The 17,514-nt window shown below is 47.5% G+C and overlaps 1 protein-coding gene across 1 annotated transcript in view; it reads left to right on the top strand.

Moving 5' to 3' along the window:
• The window catches only part of ENPP6 (ectonucleotide pyrophosphatase/phosphodiesterase 6), a 95,139-nt gene extending 77,835 nt beyond the window's left edge, over positions 1–17,304 (top strand). The window contains exons 6-8 of the mRNA XM_056114215.1: positions 100–237; positions 7,306–7,429; positions 13,263–17,304. Coding sequence (XP_055970190.1) covers positions 100–237; positions 7,306–7,429; positions 13,263–13,468 — 468 coding nt within the window. The 3' untranslated portion in view covers positions 13,469–17,304. The remainder of the gene's footprint in view (positions 1–99; positions 238–7,305; positions 7,430–13,262) is intronic.
• Positions 17,305–17,514: the final 210 nt, after the last annotated feature.

Below are 17,514 nucleotides of genomic sequence, written 5' to 3'. Positions count from 1 at the left end.
GAGATTCCTTGGCTCACCCCCTTTCTTCCCAGGTCCAATAAATCTTCACCCGTGTGTGAGAAAGAGAACAAACAGCTGTCTCGTTGCTTCCCACTGCAGATATACAACCAGCTGCGAGCCGTGGGGCATATGACCGTCTATGAGAAAGACGCCATACCTGGCAGGTTCTACTACAAGAAAGGGAAGTTTGTCTCTCCGTTGACCTTAGTGGCCGATGAAGGATGGTTCATCACAGAGGTAATGAGAAAACAGATGATTCACTCATTCCGTAAATGATAGCCAATCGTCCCAAAGAGAAATGCGAGCCAAGAGGCTTTCCCTCTTCAGCAATTTCATTTTCTGGCGAGCCCTGGTTCTTGCATTCTTTGCTTCTTTGAAAAATCCAAGTCTGTTAAGGTCAGGCGACTTTGCAGTCACAGACTGTAGCCAGGACCATGTCATGGATCTGTCCGGACCCCAGACTTGCTGCATTTTCACAAATAGGTCTTAGCCTAAAGACCCAGGTTTACGGTCTATTCGGTTTTGAAGTGAAACAATTACTGTGACCCAGAACACTTGCCTTGGGGCATTGAAAGGCCAGGCCAGGTTTCTCTTTAAAACAAACGTTCTGGCAAACAGAACTCTCTAGACCAAGGTCCCCTCGCTGACCAACTGGATTTTACAGAGGGGATTAGCTTGCAGTTTGGGGTCAATCCTAATGGTCTCATCCCCAGATGACCCTGGCCACCTGCCTCTGGCTTGTCTGAGCATGGATATTGGACCAGATTCTGAGATGGAACCAGTGTGGGATTCCCTCTTCCTCCCCTCCCTGCACATGCCACTTACAGCCCACCCAATAGGAAAATCCCTGTACACATCTCTGCACTCTCCAAGGAGGACATGGATTACTTACTTGTAGAAAAACCTCTGAATGGGAGCAACAAGTAAATGGATTGGTAGGTGAAATTGTGCCAGATATCAGCCCTATCACCCCAGCCCCCCCTTTTCTTTTGATTTTTGGGTCACACCTGGCGATGCATGGGGTTACTCCTGGCTCTGCACTCAGGATTTACTCCTTGCGGTGCTCAGGGGACCATATGGGATTCTGGGAATCGAACCCGGGTGGGCCACGTGCAAGGCAAATGTCCTACTCATTGTGCTATCTCTCAAGCCTCCCACCCCAGCCCCTTGAGGTGGCTTTTGTGGCTTTTTAAAATCTTCCCCCCACCCCCTGCTTTTGGGATGATGCTCGGGCCTTACTTTACTTCTGGCTCTGCACTCAGGGATCACTCCAGGCAGTGCTCAGGGAAACATATGAGGTGCTGGGGATCAAACTCAGGTCGACTGTGTGCAAGGCAAGTGCCCTACTCATTATATTATAGCTCAAGCCCCTAGTTTTTTTGTATTTTTTTTAAATTTATTTGTTTATTTCTTTTTGGTGGGGAAGGGGTCACACCCAGCGATGCTCAGGGCTTCCTCCTGGCTCTGCATTCAGGAATTACTCCTCCTCGCAGTGCTTGGGGGACCATATGGGATGCTGGGGATCGAACCTGGGTTGGCCACGTGCAAGGCAAACGCCCTCCCACTGTACTATCTCTCCAGCCCCCAGCTTTTTACTTTTATAAGCCATACATCAAAATGATCACTTCTAGTTTTATTTGGTTCAGACATTTTGCTTTAATTTTTTCCTGAAAACCCTAAATAACCGGCGCCCTTCCCATTCCTGCTCACCAGAGGCTGTTGTTTTCCTGGACATCTTTGTGTTGTTTATTTTACTTCCTCCGCCACCGAGAGTTGAAAACTTGCTTCTCTGTCCTTGGCCAAGCGCCGAGACAGAGGCTGCTCACTCCCCCCCTTCCTGCTTGCACAACGCCACCCCACTTAGTGATGAAGGAAGGTTTTGTTCCTTCACCTATGTATCACTGCACCCCACATTGTAGTGTATTGCAACATTCTCATCCCCCAAAGCAGTCTCTCTGGGGCCCTGTATGCTAGCAGAGGAGGGATTTTTGTTCTGTTTGGGGGGGTCTGATTGTTTTGTTTTAGATAAGGTTAAGAAAGCAAAAGAGTGTCAGTGGGTGCTGATGTCGGGGCGGGGGACAGGCCAATAAAACTGATCCCCAGTTCCTCTCTCCATCCAGCTGCATCCTACATCCAGGCATGGCTTGACCTCCGGGGGAGGGGGGAAAGCCTTTTCCAAAACAGGGGCAACTTTTTGGACCCAAGGAGTGGCCGAATCAGAGAAGCTGCTGTAATAAGACCAGGCAGAATTCCCTTTTCCTTGGAGTTACTGTGGAAGCAGCCATGGGAGGAGACAGAGGTTGGGCAGGAGGCATTAGACGGGCTCGCTCAAGGTTCCTCTGCTCCTGCACGATGGAAATTCAGTGGAATAGAGAGATAGTCCAAGGGGTTAAGACATTTACGTGGCATGTGATCGACCTCGATTCATTCCTGGCCCTTATCTCATCCCCTCTCTTTCTTCCCTTAGCATCTGTAGAGATCACTCCTGAGCACAGAGCCAGGGATAGCCCCTGAGCCCTGCTGGGTGTGACCTCAAAACAATTCAATCAAACAATCAATCAATCAATCAATCAGTAGAGTCAAGATTCCCAACTGCAGCCAGTGCTTTCTCTGGCCTCCCCTTCTTCAGGGACAGAAAGCAGAAGAGCTCTGACCCAGGATGAGAGCAGGAAGAGGCCATGTCCAGGCACTTCTCCAACCCCCTGCCAAGCTCCCTTCTTTAAGGATAACAAATAGGGCTTTCAAGCCAAAGGGATAATGTGGGAGTTCCCAAGTTCTGCTGGGGTGGCCCCGATAATCCCCAGCACCACTGGATACGAGCAGCACAGAACCCTCAGTCTGGGCGTTGAACCATGGGCTAGTCAGCTGTGAATCAGCTGGGCAGCCCTGGGTCTCCTAAGTATCCCTGGGAAGGAAGGAAGGGAGGAAGGAAGGAAGGAAGGAAGGAAGGGAGGGAGGGAGGGAGGGAGGGAGGGAGGGAGGGAGGGAGGAAGGGAGGGAGGGAGGAAGGGAAGGAAGGAGGAAGGAAGGAAAAGACTTTCGACTCAAGCCCCCTACTTCCTGTTTCCCAAAGACCACGCCCACCGAAAAGCCTTCTCTGAGCTCTTCCTTGAACGGGTTCAGGTTCATGCTCCTCCCTGGGCCCGTGGCACTGAGTGGTACGTGCCTCCTCAGCCTTGGCACTCTTCCATGAGTGAGATCCAGGGAAAGGAAAAGAACCCCTCACTGCCCTGGCTCCCCCACCAGCATCCCTCCCTCCGCAGGGTGCTGCCTCTCTGTGCAGCCCTTGCTTGTTTGCCGTTGGGCCCTCCTGTTTTCAGGTCCATGTATCGTCTGGATTTCCGGCGTCAGAGGAGGGCAGAAAGGAGCCCACAGACTCCTGAGTCAGGGCGAGAGGAGAGCAGGCGGGTCATGGTAGTGGCATGTGGCGAACTACCTCATAGGGTCCAGAACAGTCACTCCCAACGGTGCTCACGTCCACATTCATCCCACCTACCACACTTACTAACACGTCCACATCCTCTCACACACTGGTACATTCATCCACTCACATGTATACACACACACACACACTCACACACACACAGATACACACACATCCTCACATCCACTCCAACTGATAAACCCACTCACATGAGCATTGCCTCATCTACTCACACATCCATACCCACTTGCACACTGATCCACACACATTCACCCCCACACTCATACCACATCCAAACACCCATCAGCTCTCTGCCACACACATCCTCCACCCACTTCCTCCACACATCCACACACATATCCACAGCAAACCACAGAGACATACAGACCTACACACATGTGACACCCTCATACACTCATACACAGTCATCTACCCGTGAATGTCTATAGACATACATAGATGTACACATTCATCCACAGACATTCATAAATGGACATCCATTTATACACCCAATATTCATTCATACACACACAAACACCTGACCTACATGTCTACACTCACATGCACACATGCACACAGTCATGTTCCGATTCACAGGGATTCTCATATAAGACTCGACCCACTTCCTCTGCAAACACACACACACACACACACACACACACACACACACACACACACACATACGGCACTACCCAGGGGAAGGCACCACTAGGTGGCGCTCTGTGGCAGTCCCTTGCCTGGCAGGGTCTCAATACGGGAATGCAGACCTCAGGCATTATTTTATTTTACTTTATTTTTTAATAGATTTTTAAAATTGAATCACAAGCTGAGACAGACCCTTACAAAGCTGTTCATAATTAGGCCTCAGTCATACAGGGTTCCAACACCCATTCCTCCACCAGTGTACATTTCCCAGCACCAGAGACCAGCGGGTAGGGCGTCTGCCTTGCACGCAGCCAACATGGCCGACCCGAGTTCGATTCCTCCGCCCCTCTCGGAGAGCCCGGCAAGCTACCGAGAGTATTCCATATGCCAGACACAGTAACAACAAAGTCTCCAATGGAGACGTTACTGGGCCCGCTCGAGCAAATCGATGATCATTGGGAGGGCCTTTACTTTTACTTTACTTTTAGAGACCCCCAGACTCCCTCCGATCACCACCCTCCATCACTGCCCCCTCTCCCACCTGCCTCTATGGCAGGCACTTTTCTTCTCTCTCTCTCTCTCTCTCTCTCTCTCTCTCTCTCTCTCTCTCGCTCGCTCGCTCGCTCTCTCACACACACACATTGTAGTTTGCAATGCAGATACTCAAAGGTTGTTGTGTATATCCCTTTACTTACTTTTAACCCTCAGTCCTTGTCCAGCACGATCATTTCCAACTATTATTGTCACATTAGTCCCTTCTCTATCTTACCTACCCTCTGCCCCACACACACTTGTGGTAGATTCCAACCACTGACCAGTCCTCCCAGCCTCAGGCAGTATCATAGCTTCCCCCTCTGGACACTCTTGCTGGATGTGGCTCCACACGTATGTGCTCAGAAACAGAATGTGAGCACAGAGAACCCAAAACCCAGTATGGAAGGAAGAACACGAGAAGCCTCACCATCCCAAGGCAGGGTCCCTAGGAAAGTTCACGTATCACTTAGAGGAAAACACTTTGCTTTCACACACCACTCAGGATAGTCTTTTTCAATCTCTCTTAAATCCACAAGAACAGTTGGTTTGGAGGGGGGGTGCTTACCATTTCAGTGAAAGCAAGTGGGTTTATGTGGGATCAAATAAGACTCCTCCCCTCCAGTCCCCCATCACCTTAGGCCTGAGATTTTCATTGTTGAGAGTTGGTGCTTGTGAAATTTCAACAGCAATTTGCACACCAGGTGCCAGTCTTCCTCTGTCCTGGCCCCACGCCTTTGTGGCAGGACGCACGTGTTGGACAGGGCTCAGCGTTGCAAGTGACAGTTACAGAATGGTCTACCTGGCACTTTAGGAACAACGGCCGCCTCACTGCTGGTGTGAGCGAGGCAACACATTAAAGGAACCGATGAAGCTAAATCAGGACGGAGCTGCGATCAGCACCCGAGACAGATCCAGAACCCTGAACTTTATCACAGGGCAGCATGCAGGAAAAGAATTCAAGCCATTGCCCTGGAAAAACACATGCGTGGCGGGGTACACAGGGGATGTTGGAGGTGCAGGACATGGGGGGAGGGTGCTCAAAGGTGTACGGCTGAAATTTAAGGGGAAAGCCCAGGGCCAGACGGGGCTGGGCAAGGTGGTGATGTGGGAATGAGGTGATCTGGAGAGAGCAACAGCCTTCATACTCTCACTGCCCTGCTGCCCAGCTCTGGCCCACCTATGGCCAACCCATGGCTATTTATTAAGCACTTACTAAATGCACGGCACTTAGCTCACATTCCCCTCTCCTCCAGGATGTCCACACACAGGTATGACAGCACCCAGCTGCAGAGGAAAGCTCCCATCCCAAAGCCCTGGACCCCCATTCTGGACATTAGCATCTACTCAGGAATGGGGGAAAGCCAGGTCCTTTTTTTTTTTAAGGGTTAAGACACTTCTTTGGTGCAGAGAATTGCCAGGGATCTAGGTGTCCTAGATCAGGAAGCAGGAACAAAGACTGGGCAGAGCTCTTTGTCTCCATCACTGGGTCTCTCTCATACTCTCTAGGTGGCTCTAAAATAGATGGAGAATTTAGCTCTAGGTAAAAAATGACCTGGAGAGAGAATACAGCAGATAAGGTGTTTGCCTTGCACACAGCTGATCTGGGTCTGATTCTTGGCATCCCATATGGTCCCCTGAGCCCCACCAGAAGTAATTCCGGACTGTAGAACCAAGAGTAACCCCTGGTATATAAAACAAAACAAAATAGTGTGACACTAGTATCCAATGCCAGGGAAAATGGACCAGGAGTACTGGTCAGTGGTGGAGGACTGGTCAGCAGTGGGTCAGTGGTGTGGGAGATGGATAGTTACGATAGAGGAGGATACATTATGACAACATTAGCTGGAAATGGTCACTCTGGACTAGATCTGAGTATTGAAAGCAGGTAAAGGGATATACATGATAACCTTTCAGCATCTTATCACAAACCATAAAGCCCAAAATAAGGGAGAGAAAGAGAAAGAGAGAGAAAAGGAGGTGCCTGCCATAGAGGCAGGCTGGGGTGGGGGGTTGGGTGGCTTAAGGGTGGGAAGGAACTAGGGGACACTGGTGCTGGGAAATTACACTGGTGAAGGGATGGGTGTTGGAACATTGTAGGACTGAAACGCAGTCATGAACAAGTTTGTAATGCTCTATCTCACTGTGATTTAATCAAATAAATAAGTAAGTAAGTAAGTAAAGTAAAGTAAAGGCCCTCCCGTTGATCATCGATTTGCTCGAGCGGGCCCAGTAACGTCTCCATTGTGAGACTTGATGTTACTGTGTTTGGCATATCGAGTACGTCACGGGGAGCTTGCCAGGCTCTGCCGTGCGGGCGACATACTCTCGGTAGCTTGCCGGGCTCTCCGAGAGGGGTGGAGGAATCGAACTCGGGTCAACCATGTTGGCTGCATGCAAAGCAAACGCCCTACCACTGTGCTTTTGCTCCAGCCGAGTAACCTATGATCCCTGCCAGGTGTGGCCCCCAAATGAAATCAACAAAAACGTTCTCACCCCGCCCCTTGCCCTGACTTAATTCATCAACCTGCCGAACCTTTTAGCAATAGACCTCGCTCTCCCCGAAGCTCTGGGCTGGCGGGAGCAGTAGCCATCCAGCTGAGGGTGGATGATCAGGAGCACTGAGACTGGCCACCCCCACAGTGGGCAGTCCCCCATGGCAACCTCTGGCGCCTGCTCCAACATCATTCCCTGGTTCGTTTCAGAGTCGAGACTCACTGCCATTTTGGATGAACAGCACCGGCAAGCGGGAAGGCTGGCAGCATGGATGGCACGGGTATGACAACGAGCTCATGGACATGAGGGGCATCTTCCTGGCCTTTGGACCAGGTAAGCAAGGGACTGACCCAAACTCCCGACCAAAGGCCTGGGGGGTTCCTCATGAGTGGAGCTGAGTGAAGCCAGCCGCTCTCCGGGAAACATCATTTGCTGGCTTCCTTTCAAATGCTTCTTGGGTTTGGCAGATGCGGTCAAAATACTTTTCCTTTTAAATTTCTTGAGTGCAGTGAAGAAAATGTATTCCACATGTAGGTGGTTCTCCCCCCCCCCCCACCCGCCCTGACTTAATTCATCAAAATGTTATTTCACAGCTATCTGATGTCCAGAGAAGTTGATCAGACCCCAAGCTGCTGACAGCTGAGTCCCAACGTTGACACAGTCACTTCCCAGGTCACACTTCCCCAGCTCCTCCTTGTCCAGAGCACCTACCCCAGGAGGTGCTTGCAGTTCAGGGCCCAGGCGGAAGCTGGAATGTCCACAGGGGCGGATTCGTCTGTGACCTTGACCACTGGCCTTCAGCATGAGCCCACATGACTCGAGAAATCTTAGAGGAAAGCAAATCATGTGCCTTCATTAGCCAGATTATATCCCAGGGCTAGGCAAGAACAGAGATGAGGAGGCTGGATTGGATGAGTTACTTTGGTTAATAGAGAGCACATTTGGGACATTTTGGAAAAGTTTATCAAATGTTTGGTAGGTCCTGCGCTTGTTTTCACACCTCCTTTAAACCAGAGGTGGCAGGGCTAGGGGGTACTGACCTGTAGCTAGAAGCCTTCCATAGCCATCAGCACCCTGATTTTGGAAGCTGAGCAATTGTTTCGCCCCCTTGAAAATTCACAAACTATAGGTTAGAGATGACCCCTAGTGGTTCTGCTCTTCCGGACATGGCGAGGAAAATAATCATGTCAGCCAACCTAGTAGCATCTGTCGGGATGGCCCTACTCGGTACTCCAACACTTTAAAGAACCAGGAGGTTCTTTAAAGGTTCATTTCTGCACCTGCCATGGGGACCACTGGGAACCTGAGCTTCAGCAAAAGTTTGGCCCAAATTCTTCGCCATCAGTTTTGGGTCCATATTTTTTGTCCCATATCAGAGCCAGGGGCAAGCACACAAACTGGGTTCATAACATGGCCCAAGAGAGGCTTCAGAGGGTGGGAGGGCCTGTGATCACAAACCAACAATAGCTCTCCGTGCCCCCTGCAGTCACGCGCAGGTCAGCTCCTCAGAGCTCGAAGCTAACTGAATTAGGGATGGAGCCCGGAGGACTTGGTTGAGGTCAACTGCAAGATTTGGCTGGCGGTGTTCCAGAGCTGGAGACTTTTTCGGGGAACATTAGACAGCGGGGCTTTCATTCAAAAGCCTGGCCTCCTCCTTCCCCCCAGAAGAGAGGAATCAGACCATGAATGCAAAACAGTTGTCAGTTGAAGGAGTGTTTATGAGCAAAAAGAATCTCGGGCATATTTTAAAGCAGAAGCAAATATAGCCTCCAACCAAAAATTTTAAACAAAGTACCCAAAGCTGCATTAGCTTCGAGTTCAATTCAGTGGGGAGATTTTGTCCATTAACAAAAAGCCTCCATAACATGCGCCTTTAAAACTAAAAGCCAGAGTCTTTTATAGACAGAAAGCTGAGCCCTGATGAAAATGGACGGGGCTAATTACAAAAATGTTTCCAGGCAGACACAGCACGGAGAGCCTCCCCGCAAACCGTCACATGGCTGGCTCCAATTCTCGTGAAAGATTGAGCAGCTTTATATACCGACTGTTTACTCAGGAGAAAATTTAAGAGCCAGGCCTTTCCTAACTATCTAGCTGCACTCTGAGTTCAAGAAGCATCCCCCACACCCCCGCATCCCAAATTAATTGTGCAGATCTCTTGCTTCTGGGGGAGACTGGGTATCGCCATGGCGTAGCCGACTTTCTGAGCTGGGAAGCCTGGGCCAGCCCAGAAAAAGAATAATCATTCTGCAGGAGTCCCTCCTCCCCCTCCTCTTCCTCCTCTTTATCCTCCTCCTTCTTCTCCTCCTCCATTTCCTTCTCTTTCTCCTTCTCTTTCTTCTCCTTCTCCTTCTCTTCCTTCTTCTTCTCTTTCTTCTCCTTCTCCTTCTCCTTCTCCTTCTCTTCCTTCTTCTTCTTCTTCTTCTTCTTCTTCTTCTTCTTCTTCTTCTTCTTCTTCTTCTTCTTCTTCTTCTTCTTCTTCTTCTCCTCCTCCTCCTCCTCCTCCTCCTCCTCTCTGTCTCTCTGTTTCTGTCTCTGTCTCTGTCTCTGTCTCTGTCTCTGTCTCTCTCTCTCTCTCTCTCTCTCTCTCTCTCTCTCTCTCTCTCTCTCTCTCTCTCTCATTAATCCAAGCTTCTAATTTGAACCACCAAATCTTACCCTGGAGAATTCCACATTCAAGATAAGACACCAGGCGTGTGATTGAGCAAGCCGTCTGCCAGTGAGCACCACTTGGGAGGAGACAGCCCGCGGCCAGAGCCCGAAGGGCTTTGGGAGAAACAGGTTTGGAGGAACCACACAGTTCAAAGCCACATAAATAACACAGATTTCCAATCCCACTTCCAAAGGCCACCTGGAGCAAGTGGGAGTATGGCTGGGCACTCCCAGATTGGCTCAGGAATTGTGGTACCATTCAGGAATTTTCTAGAAGATCTTATCCCAGCCTGGATCCCCTCTGCCTAGCCCCCCACCCAAAGTCTCCACACTGCAGACTGGGGAGCCTGAGCTAGATGGGATGAGCAATAAAACTTGCTCCTCCTTTCAGTTTACTTGACCTGGATATGATTTTTCTTCCAATGTGCACGAATACACATAAACTCTTACCTAACGTTTTGATCAACAGTACCTGGTCTCAAAATTTTCCTGCCAAGTGTCAATGAGACAGATGTTTGAGAGGGTAGGGGAGGATATCTTGGGTTTACTATCATTCCCACGCCCTGGGTAGGCTTGGGCATAACAAGGACAGGGTTACTTGGTGGGAGTGCAGTAGTGTGACGTCACAGCTGGGTCTGGGGCAGGTGAGAGAGAGGGAGAGGAGTGGTTTCAGGTCTTCCCAGGATGCTCTTGTTTCTCAGCCTGGGGTGGCTATTTCTGCAGTGAAGTTAAACTTTTGCCTTGATGGGAAGAAAGGTGCATATTCCCACGGCAGCGTTCCCCTCACCAGGGAGGTTCTTGTAAATGGATTTTTAGTGTTGCTCCTCCTTTTTACTTGGCTCTCGCAGAAAGAAGAAACTACAAATAATGCCCAGGAGAAAGTTTCCTTCTTTCCTGCTCCCCTTCTTTTCTTCTTCCCTCCATTCCTCCCTCCCTCTTTCTCTCTCTTTTCCTATTTCTTTATTTCTCTCTTTCTCTTTTTCTCTTTCTTTGCTTCTTTTTTTCTCCCTCCCTCCCTCCCTCCCTCCCTCCCTCCCTCCCTCCCTCTCTTTCTTCCTCCCTCCCTCCCTTCCTTCCTTCCTTCCTTCCTTCCTTCCTTCCCTCCTCTTTTCTTCTTCCTTTTAAAAACACAATTATTTTGGTCCCTAGCCAGCTGTGCTTGGGGCTTACTTCTGGCTCTGTGCTCAGGGATCATCCACTCATGGTGAGGCTCAGGGACCCTACACAGTGCCAGGGATGAAACCCAAGTCAACTGCATGCATGGCAAACATCTTTTTTTTATTTTTATTTTTTTATTAGTGAAGCACCATGAGGTACAGTTGTAGATTTACAAATCTTTGTGCCTGAGTTTCGGTCATACAATGATCAAATACCCATCCCTCCACCAGTGCCCATTTCCCCCCACCCCCCTCCCACCCTGCCTCTGTGGCAGGGCATTCCCCTTTGTTCTCTCTCTCCTTTTGGGTGTTGTGGTCTGCAAAAGAGGCATTGAGTGGCAATCATGTTCAGTCCATAGTCTACTTTCAACATGCATTTCCCCTCCTGGGAGGATCCTCCAAACACCTTTCATTTGGTGTTCCCTTCTCTATCTGAACTGCCCTTTCCCCTAGAATATCCAGCTGGCCTCTAAGTTATGGAGTAATCCTCCTGGTGTTGATCTCAGCTATTCTTAGGTATTGATCTCATATTTTGTTGCTTTATATCCCCCAGATGAATGCAATTTTTCTATGTCTATCCCTCTCTTTCTGACTCATTTCGCTTAGCATGATACTTTCCATATTGTACCACTTGTATGTAAATTTCATGACTTCATCTTTTCTAAGAGCTACGTAGTACTCCATTGTGTAGATGTACCAGAGTTTCTTTAACCAGTCATCTGTTCTTGGGCACTCAGGTTTCTTCATGGCAAACATCTTATCCTCTATACACTCTTTCTCTCTCTGACCCAAGAGGCATGTTTTTTAATCCATTGTCTGCTCTTGGGGGGGGGGGTGGGAATTCTTCATAATTATTAGTCCCATCCAGTGTGCGTGGAATTATAATAGGCACTGTTTACACACTCGTTTTTGAGGTGACCAGGCTTGAAGGGGATGGAGGCTGGACGGAGTGCCCATAAAAAATCGTTTATTCTGGGGCTGGAGTGATAGCACAGCGGGTAGGGCGTTTGCCTTGCATGCGGCCGTCCTGAGTTTGATTCCCAGCATCCCATATGGTCCCCTGAGCACCGCCAGGAGTAATTCCTGAGTGCAGAGCCAGGAATAACCCCTTTGAATTGCTGGATGTGACCCAAAAAGCAAAAAAAAAAATCATTTATTCTAAATATTCAACTTTAATTCTCTCAAGTGAGTAAACTTATCCCTTATAGTGTGGAACTAATTTCCTACTCTGGGTCAAGATTCCTGTGTAACTTTTTCCAAGGGTTCTGTTTCTGGGCTAACGTTAGAATGGAACCTGGTGATGGGACCTCCTTGGTTCTGTTGTTAGATATATGGTTTTTGTTTAAGTGAAATGTATGTAATCATTTTCACAAAGTAATTATAATTATTATTTTCCTAAGGCAGGAAACTGGGCTTTGCTCTCTCTAAACAACCCATTTTCTAAGAAAAAAAAAGGAGTCTTAAAGCACATACATGAGCCTTTATTGATGGCTAAATCTAAAATCTCCTTCTTGAATTCAATCTTGAGATAGCTTGGAGGTCTTTTCTGGAAGCTTTGATTCTGAGCCTATAGGGAGGCTGTTTATGTGTCAATGCTTTGCATTCCACATCTCTCTGCCTCTTGTGGGGAAGAGGTCTCTGGTGCTGTCTCCTGCAGTTCTCTCTTTTTCCAGACTGAAGACTTGGTTTTTCCTTTGGTTACTGCCTTGCTCCAGAACTTTGTACCACCCCCGGGTGCTACTCCATGAGCTCTCAGAGCCCTCTTCCCCTGCCCCAGAATTTCAAATCTGTTTGCTTACTTTTCACATGCCAAAGTAATTTTATCTGCCAGACAAAGGCTCCCCATGAATTTCCAATGATCTTCCAACCATCTTTAAGAAACCATGGTTGTTGTTACTGAGTTAGGCTGCTCCAAGGAAAACACTTTCACATTCCATGCAGCCTGGGTGGGGTAGGATGCTGCAGCATCTGCAGAGGTGTCTACACCAGGGCTGACAGCCAGTACCTGCTCCATGTATGTTCTGGAAAATAAGGGGATGATGCGATGTGTTTCAGGGAAGCCTAGAAGCACATTCAGACTCCTGTGACCATGCCTGCTCTTCAGGGCTCTGGAAAAGTGAACAACTTCAGGTAGTTCCTTCTAGAAAGTTCTGCCATCACAGCTCTGCTGCCAAAGGTTCACTAAATGCCAGCCCAACAGTCTTGAGAGCCATTGCCTTTTCTGACCTGAATCCAAGGTGTCATTGGTTTGGACACAGCCCAGGGAAGTAGAGAAGATACCATCCCAAGGCTGTTGTGTTCCTTCCTGTCTGTCCTCTTTGGCCCTGACCACCTATCTGTTTGCCTCTCCCTTGCAGATTTCAAGTTCAACTTCCGAGCTGCTCCCATCAGATCAGTGGATGTCTACAATGTCATGTGCAGTGTGATGGGTGTCACGCCTTTGCCCAACAATGGCTCCTGGTCCAGGGTGGCATGCATGCTCAAGGATAGGGCTGGCTCCATCGTGCCCTACTCACTGGGTGGCTGGGCCCTGGCCTGGACTGTCCTCTGGCTGTTCGCATAGCTGGCCCCCCGTGATGGCCCTTAAGCATGAGGCAGAAGAAGGCTTTACATTTTTCTATTTGAAATTTTGAATAGCTTCATTAACACAATCAAGGCCACGAAAATCGTCAAACTGTTATTCTTGTATGATCCTGTATATAAAATTTCCAACTTTTTTTTAAAAAGGAAAATAATACAAAACTTGATTTTTATCTCTAGAGGTAAGGGGGGGAAATCTAGCTCTTTGGGGAAAAAAATTCTTCCTAGAGAGCCCTTGTGTTCTCTGACCACACCAGCAGCTGTCCTTGTCTTTAGGTCAGTGGCTACAGTGTTCCAGTACTTCTTCCATCCACAGGAAGGCAGTAGTTGCCATCAGCTGTCTCCCAGGATGGATTGTTCTCATCTTACACAAGGTCCCAGGAAGGGTGTATCTTAACTTTGCCCACCAATCAAAGTCACTAGGGACTGGAGAATGCCCCAAACAAGGGGAAAGGCTGGGGCTCCCTTCCTGAGCCTTGAGTGACCAAAATCTTTTTCTGGCTCTGGGTGTGGGAAAGCTTGCAGTAGAAGCAGCAGAACAGAACAGAACAGCTCATGCAGAATAGCCCAGGAAGCAGGACTTGTGGCAGCCTGACATCTTGGTGAATTCCCTTGAAGGATTCCCTTCCTGCCTGCCCATCACTCCTGGGAAGGCCTTCAGGAATCCCTATCTACAGTGGAGATTAGAAGCATTCCTGACAGATCCTTGTGGTCTGAACAAGGGCTGTGTTGAGGTTTAGAGTGTGGACATATTCGCTGAACTCTTGGTTCCATGCTTGAAACGATGATGCATTGAGTCTAAGTTTGGTATACTTGTAGTATTCAAGTGAGGCTTGTTTATCCACAGCAGTGAAGTGAATACTTGAAGGACCCAGACTTTCAAAGAAAAAGGTAAAAGGGAGAGGAAAATGGGGAGGACATGACAAAGACCAACTCCTAGTCACTAGCCAATTAGCCATTCAACTGGGCAAAACTGTGATGGTAAAGTATCTAGGAGACCCAAGAAATTCAGAACCGGCCCCTCTCCCCACCCTCTCTCCCCACCCCCCAGAAGAGCAGCTGATTGAACTGAGGTGTGTTTAGTTTAGCCAGCGATATTTGATGTTGGAGATCCTACTGCAAAACAAGGAATTACTATATTTTTAAATGATCAGTCAGCCTATCTGTATGTAGCTCCCTATATGGCAAATATATTCCTCATTTATACAGCAATAGATAGAGATGAGTGAGGCAGCATCTATACACACAGGATTTTTTTTTTTAAAAAAAAGGAAGGCATCCTTATGTTTGGAAGAGCAGCACTTCCGGAATGGTGAAGCATTGCGTGGTATTGATAGATTAGCACCCTCATAAAGAAGACAGCATGCCATCTCAATCCTTGCAACCCAAAGAACAAAGGATCTTGCTTAAAAATATCAAACTTATCTTCACAAACAATGTCTAAGGACTTAGTTTATGTCTTAAAAGCACCAGCACACTTCAAATCAACTGGAAAGAAGGTAAATCAATCTTTGGGATCCAGCTGAAAGCCAATATGTGTATTTAGCACCTTGGCCGTGGTGTAGACACTGCTGCAGTAGGTCCCTACTTGTCTCCTTTAAGGACCCCTCTCTGTTTAATTCAGTAGTACTCATCTTCCTCCCTTGTGAGAGAGAGGTCCCTTAAAGATATCCTAGTGATGATAAGTTTCTCAACAAAACCTTTTTGGGGGGATATAAATATGGAGTCTTGCATTTATTCTGCTCTTCTACATGTTCCCCCCTCATTCAACCTTAAAATCTTCAAGTAGGGCCCAAGAGATAGTACAGCAAATATGGTGCTGGTCTTGTGTGTGGTTTACTTGGATTCAATCCATGGCACCCCAGATAGTCCCCCCCCCCCCCCGCCAAGCCTCACTAGGAATGATCCCTGAGCACAGATCAAGGTGTAAGTCCCAAGCGCTGCCTAATGTGGCTCAAAGACAAAAAATATTTTAAAATAAAAAATGAAATCTTACAAGAACATAATATTTCTCATATGTGTCTTAAAAATGAATCACTCAACAATCTGAAATAGGTGAATAAAAATAAGGTGCTTATAGAATCGCTTATAAAATTGATGAGATAAAGATTCAAGCATTGGACCTTGTGTGCTTTTCATCAAATAGAATTACATAATAATGAAGCCATACACAGTGGCCTTTGCATCTAAAAGTATTTTCATCGATCTCTACTTAAAATTTCATTATGTTCCTCAGGAAGATTCTACTTTCACTAAATGTGTTTAGTGAAACACATTTGGTTGGTTCCACAGGAGTAAGATCTGCCAGGAATATCTATAGACACCTTTTCTGCTAGAGGATTTTACTACTCTGTGCTTATTCCAAGAGGAAGGTCTTGGGTTTGCCTGCCAATACTAAAGATAAACAAAAGGAATGCTCCTTAAATTAGAGATGAGATGAACAGCCTCTTTTTCAGCCCACAAACCTAATCTCCAGGACTCAATTCAATTAAGTCTGGAAGACCTTAGCATAAATAAAGAGGCCCAAGGATTTCTTTTTCATTTTTTTTTCTTTTTTAGTTTTTTGGGCCACACACAGTGATGCTCAAGGGTTACTCCTGGCTCTATGTTCAGGAATCATTCCTGGGGAGCTCGGGGGACCACATGGGATGCCAGAGATTGGCTGCATGCAAGGCAAATGCCCGACCTGCTGTACTATCACTCTGGCCCCAAGGATTGCTTTTCTAGATGAATAGAATCCCTAAATTATAAAGTTCCAATTCTTTCCTTTTAAAGGGATTTGGAGTTCTACATCTGATTTGAGTTTGGGAACACTGGTGATTTGCAACTTTTGGGGTTGTAAGTAGTATGATGGTACCACATTTAGAAATTCAGTGCTGCAAATTTGGGGTCAGGGGGAGTCTCAGCTCACATGAATTTTGTTTTGTTTTGTTTTGACAAGGCACATGAATGGTGCTCAGGGCATATCCCTGACTCTGCGTCCTGGATTGTTCCCAGCAGTACTTGAGGGACCATGTGATACTGGGAATTGGAGCCAGGTCTTCCACATACAAAGGCAGCATTGGACACAAGTCTCCCACATGCAAAGGCAGCAAACAGATGACACTCATAAGCCATATATTTACCTAAGGTTTGGTTTTGTCCTTAGAAGAGATGAGTTCTGATTGGGCTCTGGTGAATTTGGGGCTCCTGTCAGCAATTTCATGATTAGTCACTTCAGGGGCCCCCAGGCTGGCAGTGGTCTGGCAGACTGATTCCAGCCAAGCCAAGGTTCCAGCCATTCTTAAGCCAAAGCAGATGTATAAGCCCCAGGGATGGAGCAGGGAATCAAAGAGGGCAAGCGTACTTCTCACACCCCACTTCTTGTAGGTCTAAGAATCCCAACAGTGCTATCAGACCGACTCATCACTCAACACACACTATTGTATGAATTTTCAATGACAGTGCTATGTGTTTCTGTAAATCTCAAGAGATTTCCAAATGTTACTGTGTTTAATCTTGTTAAGCAATTTGTGATAGACCAAAGTCAGCTCTTGAAAACTGTGTGCCAGAGAGAAAGGAGGTGATAGCCTCGGTAGACTGACTAGAAAATATTTAAAACTTGGTCTCAGGTATATGCTACAAAATATATACGTATATGTTCCTTTGAATGCACAGACTCGCACTCCCTACGGCACCTCAACTATTTTGTAAATGACCACAAGTATGTGTTGAATGAGAAAAGAAAAAGAATAAATTTCATTGGAGAGACTTAATTATGTTGATCTAATCTTTGTCATTTTCTTTAATTCCTCAAATTCAATAAACTTTTCACATCAAGCTTGCTATCTTTGCTTGTCACCTGAATAGAAATACAATTACCCTTCATTTCACGCGCTAAAGGTACCCCACCCCAGGATTATAAACCTCACTTTAGGAAGAAACGAGGGAAGGAAAGAAAGGGGAAGGATACTGGGATCAGTGGTGGTGGAGAATGGGCACTGGTGGAGGGATGGGTGTTCGATCATTGTATAACTGAAACCCAATCAC

The sequence above is a fragment of the Sorex fumeus genome, unplaced genomic scaffold (assembly GCF_029834395.1).
Source record: "Sorex fumeus unplaced genomic scaffold, SorFum_2.1 ptg000024l, whole genome shotgun sequence".
Classification (NCBI taxonomy): Eukaryota; Metazoa; Chordata; class Mammalia; order Eulipotyphla; family Soricidae; genus Sorex; species Sorex fumeus.
This window is presented reverse-complemented; position numbering and strand designations above follow the sequence as displayed.